Source organism: Cicer arietinum, chromosome 5 (assembly GCF_000331145.2).
Source record: "Cicer arietinum cultivar CDC Frontier isolate Library 1 chromosome 5, Cicar.CDCFrontier_v2.0, whole genome shotgun sequence".
Classification (NCBI taxonomy): domain Eukaryota; kingdom Viridiplantae; phylum Streptophyta; class Magnoliopsida; order Fabales; family Fabaceae; genus Cicer; species Cicer arietinum.
The window spans coordinates 5,367,688-5,373,448 of NC_021164.2; the positions used below are offsets into that span (position 1 = coordinate 5,367,688).

General features: G+C 30.0%; 1 protein-coding gene across 1 annotated transcript; it reads right to left on the bottom strand.

Annotated features, from left to right (window-relative positions):
• Nucleotides 1–541: 541 nt before the first annotated feature.
• LOC101495340 (cysteine-rich receptor-like protein kinase 19) lies at nucleotides 542–4,600 on the bottom strand. Its single transcript, XM_004499727.4, has 7 exons — nucleotides 3,694–4,600; nucleotides 3,307–3,426; nucleotides 2,672–2,844; nucleotides 2,366–2,576; nucleotides 1,492–1,729; nucleotides 1,114–1,264; nucleotides 542–1,025 (listed from the first exon to the last, which is right to left on the bottom strand). Exons 1-7 carry the CDS (start codon nucleotides 4,484–4,486, stop codon nucleotides 723–725), a joined length of 1,989 nt encoding a protein of 662 aa, XP_004499784.2. The 5' UTR covers nucleotides 4,487–4,600; the 3' UTR covers nucleotides 542–722.
• Between the last annotated feature and the right edge of the window lie 1,161 nt (nucleotides 4,601–5,761).

The following is a 5,761-nucleotide window of genomic DNA, read 5'->3' on the forward strand; positions in this document are numbered from 1 at the left end:
GTGTGAAATGCAAAAGTCAAATACAAGTATTGAAAATGTGAAATGAATTGTAGAGGTTTGTTTGTAAAGGGGGCACATATGAATATAGGTGACGCGACATAAATGTAATGATGTGGTACTATAAATGTATGAGATGTCAATCAATAAAATTTGAAGTTTGTTTTAATATATTATAAATAGATAGATTTCTTAATTTTTCAAATTTTGTACTAGTGCAATAGTTATGCACCGAAGATGTAAAGTGATTTTACATTATCTTGTCATGTATGTATATGTTATAACCGCATTTTTAAAAAAACTAGCTCTTACTCAATTTTAATTCAACGTCGTTGTAAAATTAGTTTACACTGACTGTATTTGTGCTTTATTCTCTTTTTTTTAAAGTAAACTAAAGAACATATGTTTTAGTCATTTCTCATTTATTTTAGGGGTTAGGCAAATTTTTAAAATCCTTCCAATATTGTTATAATACTCTAAAAATTAAAAATATATCAATCATAAACACTCTATTTATCATTCTTTATAAAATCACCGACTCAAATAACATAAGCCATAACAAATACCTTAAGATATATTTTTCAAAATTCAATCATTTTTACACACCAAAAACTTGTGCAATCTTCCAAATCATTATGTTCTATGTTTTGTGTAATTTGCAACTATACTACAAAATTTCTGAATCCTACAAAAGCTAAAATGAAAAACATGTCAAGTCACATTGTTTATCTAGGCCTCACTTCAGACAAGGTTACTTCATTGACAGAGATAGAAGTGTTTGATGAAGAAACTTGATCAACAACAGCTCTTCCAACAGAAAATGCAGGGCGTGTTGGGTTGGGAAGAGTCACTTTGTCACTTGCAAGCATGTGGACAACACTTGACATTGTAGGTCTATCTGCTGCATCTTCTTGGACACACAATAGTCCAATATGTATACACTTTATATATTCACTATGTACAATTGACTTTTCTATCAATGGATCCATCAATTCCAAACTTTTTCTTTCACACCAAAGGTTCCATGCCTATAGTTATTCATGCATTGTATTTTAGTTATAAGTATATATGTTTTTATTTAGAAAATATTCATAAAGTATAATTTATGAAACTTACATATATAGGAAGGCTTTTGCCATGCTCTGAGAGATAGAATTTATTGTTTTTTCTTCCAGTGATGATCTCTAGCAGAAGAACACCAAAGCTGAAAACATCTGATTTCACTGAAAATAATCCTTCCATTGCATATTCTGAAGCCATGTATCCACTGCTTAGAATCAAAGTTTTAGTAAAATTTAACAAACTCGAATTGAAATTTTATGTCACTTATAGATGATTTCATTTGATAAAACATGCATTTCTTATGAATTCATATGGACTATGTTATAAAAATTTGATGATATGTGGTTATGCATACTAATGTAATTCATGTGAGAAAGTATGTATCCTTGTAATAGTGAAAGATAGAAAGAAAGAAAACTTGTTTATACTTACTAAGTTCCTACAACTCTAATTGTATTTGCTTCATCTTGGTCTCCTCCAAATGTTCTTGCCAGTCCAAAATCTGATATTTTTGAATTCATTTCATGATCTAAGAGGATATTGCTAGCCTTTAGGTCTCTGTGAATAACTCTGAGCCTAGAGTCCTCATGAAGATATAGAAGTCCTTTAGCAATCCCATTAATAATGTTTAATCTTTGTTTCCAATCTAGTTGTGCACCCTTCACCATATCTAGTGGAAAATATATAAAGCAATGCAACTCTTAAAAATATGACTTAAATTAAAGCTGTATCCATAAATATACTATTTTACATGTTTAGACATCCAATTTAAAAATTAACTTTGTGTTGCTTTTAATTTGTTTGAAGATGTTAAAGAGTTCAACATTAGATGAGATATTCTAAAAATGAGTTTATAAGTGGTGGACAGTCTCATATTACAAAGTGGTTTTCTAGGGTCAAGTTAGGTCCAACCCAAATTCAATTATAATATCATAGTCTGTATAATATCCGTCGGACCATCTACTATCTGGTCACTACTATTTGGTCACTCTCCGGATGTTCAGTCTTGAACGTGAAGGGATGTGTTAAAAAGTCCTACATAGATGAGACAGGACATGAAAATGTGTTTCTAAGTGGTGTGGAGTCTTAACCATACAAACCGATTTTGTAGGGTCGAGTTAGACTCATTCCAAATTTTAATAGAAGAAAATATAACACATATTTTAGCTAGCATCTTATTTGTGTTGTTATATTCAAACTCTCTAAAAGATTTTAAATCTATATGTATATGTAATAAGATATTCAATCAGTTCAAAAAATGAAGAGAAAAGTAATAAACAGAAGATTCATTGTTTGGGAGTCATACCAAATAGGTGGAAATCAAGGCTTGAATTAGGCAAATATTCATATATAAGAAGCTTTTCATTTTGTTCAATGCAGCAAGCCAATAGTCTCACAAGGTTTCTATGCTGCAATTTGGCAATCAATATTATTTCATTTTTCAATTCTTCCACACCTTGAGCTGAAGTTTTTGAAAGCCTTTTAACAGCAATTTCCCTTCCATCTGCTAAAACACCCTAAAACATTTTCAAATTTATGAGTAAGAAAGTTGTAAGTGAAGAAATGAAAGAAATAAATACCAAGTTTTATGTATGTGATTCTAATACTTTACCTTGTAGACAGTGCCAAATCCACCTTTCCCTAATTTATATGCATCAGAAAAATTACTAGTACATTTTAGAATGCTACTCAGAGGCATCATAGGTAAGTCAGCATTTCCTGTGTCCTCAATGTCAGGCTGATCTTGATAAAAAATTGGACTAAGGACTTGCATGGCATTTTTCTCTAAAAAGATGGAATTATCAGATATATACAGGAAAATATATTAATTGCTAGGGTGGCGATGTGTCACATGTAGTTTGCAGTAAACCAATGCTTGAAAATCACTAATAATTTTGATGACGATTGACGTTGTCACCTTTAAGTAGAAGTTCAAGACCCTCAATATCCTTACTAAGATAGTGACTTGATTCGTGATGATTCAAAAAAAGCTAAAACAGATATAATTTGAGTTGTGAGACAACAATATTCGTTTTCTTTGTTTTTTGCCGAACAGACACAATTTAGTTATCGTCTTAGTTGTGAAGACGGATAATACTCAATACTTTAATCTTCTACTTACAGATAATACCATAATCATTATTAGATTTTTGACCAACTTTTCAGCAACGGTCCCAGTAGACCCCATAAATCACCCTCAAATGTTAATAGCCTCAAATTTAAGAACTGTTGAAAATTAGAGCTTACCTTTTCTATGTTTTAAGCACCAGAAATAGTATGTACTGAAAGCCAATAGAGCTGCTACTATTGTTCCAATTACAGCAATGATTATTATAGTTGATGAGCTTGTGCCATCTTTTTCTTTGGCTGCAATAACAAGATAGGACAATGTGCTGCATTTGTGAAAACTGTTGAATGAAGTTGAAACACTTGTTATTTTAGGCCTTATATTGATAATTTGTTATGGAGTTTGCCATTGTTTTCTCTTTAACTTGAAATAAGAAATGCAAAAAAAAAATATAAATTAAGACATTGTAAAAATCTCATGAAAAATTTCTGAGTCTCTCGAATACTCAACTGCTTAGAACTAAGCGTTAAAGAAGAAAATATTAGCATAACGAAATAATGTCAAACCTTGTTGAGGCGCAGGCGCATTAGACTGCGAATCATTCAAAAAGAATGGTTGAGTTTCATACATAACAATACAACTCGGAGAAAATATTCGCCAAACTTTCTTCTCCATACAACAATTTTGAACATCATCAAGCATATTACTCAAACAAGTTCTACATTCCTCACTAGTAATATCTCTACTACATTGAACCCAACCATACCTTCTTTGAGTACCGTTTATGTTAAACATATGTGTTCCAAACATTAAATCTGTCTGTGATCCCATTTGTATCAAACCATTCATCAAAACCTTAGCATCACTATCAAATTCACCAACACTAGTAAAATTCTGTTTTGCATCAAACATAGGAATCCTCGGTCTTATAGTAAGATTACCAAAGAAATTTTGATTAGAGTATCTGAAAAGACAAAAGGGGTACCACAAAATTGCTGTGTTATTGTTTGGACAGTGCTGTTTGAGCAATCTGCTAGAGTTTTGAACACATGAATGACAAAGGCTTGTGTTAACATCGCCGCGACAAAGATAGAGTCCATAAACCATATTGTTTTGATCACTACCTGAAGTTCTATTTCCAAAACCATTGCTTGTAGCTGAATCTGATGATAATGAAGAGATTAAATTGTTGAGGTTGCTTTGGTATGTTGTAGAAGGAGCAACAGAAGATTGGTCTAAACAAGCATATCTATAATCAAGTAGTGCTTGTGAATTGCTATTGTTTTGGCTTCTAGCAAAATAGAAAAGGTATATGAATTTGATGCTAAATAACCATAGATGAAGCATTTTTCTGATCATTATAGTTTATTTTATGAAGCTAGTGCTTTATAGGCCTTGATTTCATAGTAATATATATGAATAAATGTATAGCACTGACACTTCAGATAGAAGATGTGTCTGATATCTGATACGTGTCAGTGTGATTGTCTAACACCTATATAACATAGTAGCCACTGTCAATTACTTTTATTTTCTTAAATTATGTGTTTAAATGTTAATATGGTGTTATATTTGATGGTAATTCAATGTTTGATGGACGATTAATTTATAAAAATATTTGAGAAAGACGTAACATCCACTTTATTATGTTGAAAGATTCATAAAATGGTGGAATTGTATTGTAAAATTTCTGACCATGAATAGTAAATTTGAAACCCACTGAACATTAGAAAATTGAACAATATTGCCAAATTTTGACATAATAAAAAAAATATTGGTAAACTTAGCATAACCTTGCAAGCAATAATTTATTTAACACTTTTGATATAGAAAAGTCCAATAAGACATGGTTGTTTGATAAGGACAAATACAAAGTGTCGAAATTATTGAATTTGTTTTTATAAAAAAAAATTATTGAACATGTTGAAGTATTATAAATATTTTGTCAACATCTAAGAATTAAGCCTATAGAAAAGAAGAGTAAAATTTTCAGGAAAAAGAAAAGAGTAAAATTTGCTAAAAAAAGAAAAAAAGGAAAGGAAGAGTAAAACATTTTGGAGTCTCCATTCACTTAATCAAATGATTTAATATACTAGACAGGACAATATATTAGATCACTTGTTCAATATTTCAACTACTCAAAGAAAAATAAGGTTTATATATGTTTTTTATATAGATAGGAAAAAAAAATAATCAATGAAATATATTGTTATAATAATAACTCAATAAAGTTGAAGAACTATTCAAGTATCAAATAGGTTTGTAGTTAATAGGTATTACAATAGCTTCATTTATGTTGAGAATTCAGTAGAGACTAAGTCCTTCTTAGAATTAAAGAACGAACACGTGACCTTTTGTTTAAGGTGTATGAGTCTCTTATCAGTTATCATTTATATTATTTTGTATGTTAGTTTTAATCATTGGATTAGTTAGTTTTGATAAATTTCTCCTTAAAAAATAGAATGACGAAAATTATTTGTAATGTATATTAGTTTGGAGTGGCAATTCAATCCATTAACTTATCATTCATTTATTTATCTATACAATTCATTCATGTTAAAATAATATTGAGATTTGCAACAAGAATTAACCAACAAAACAGAAAACTAATAATTGCTAAAACATAAATTAAAA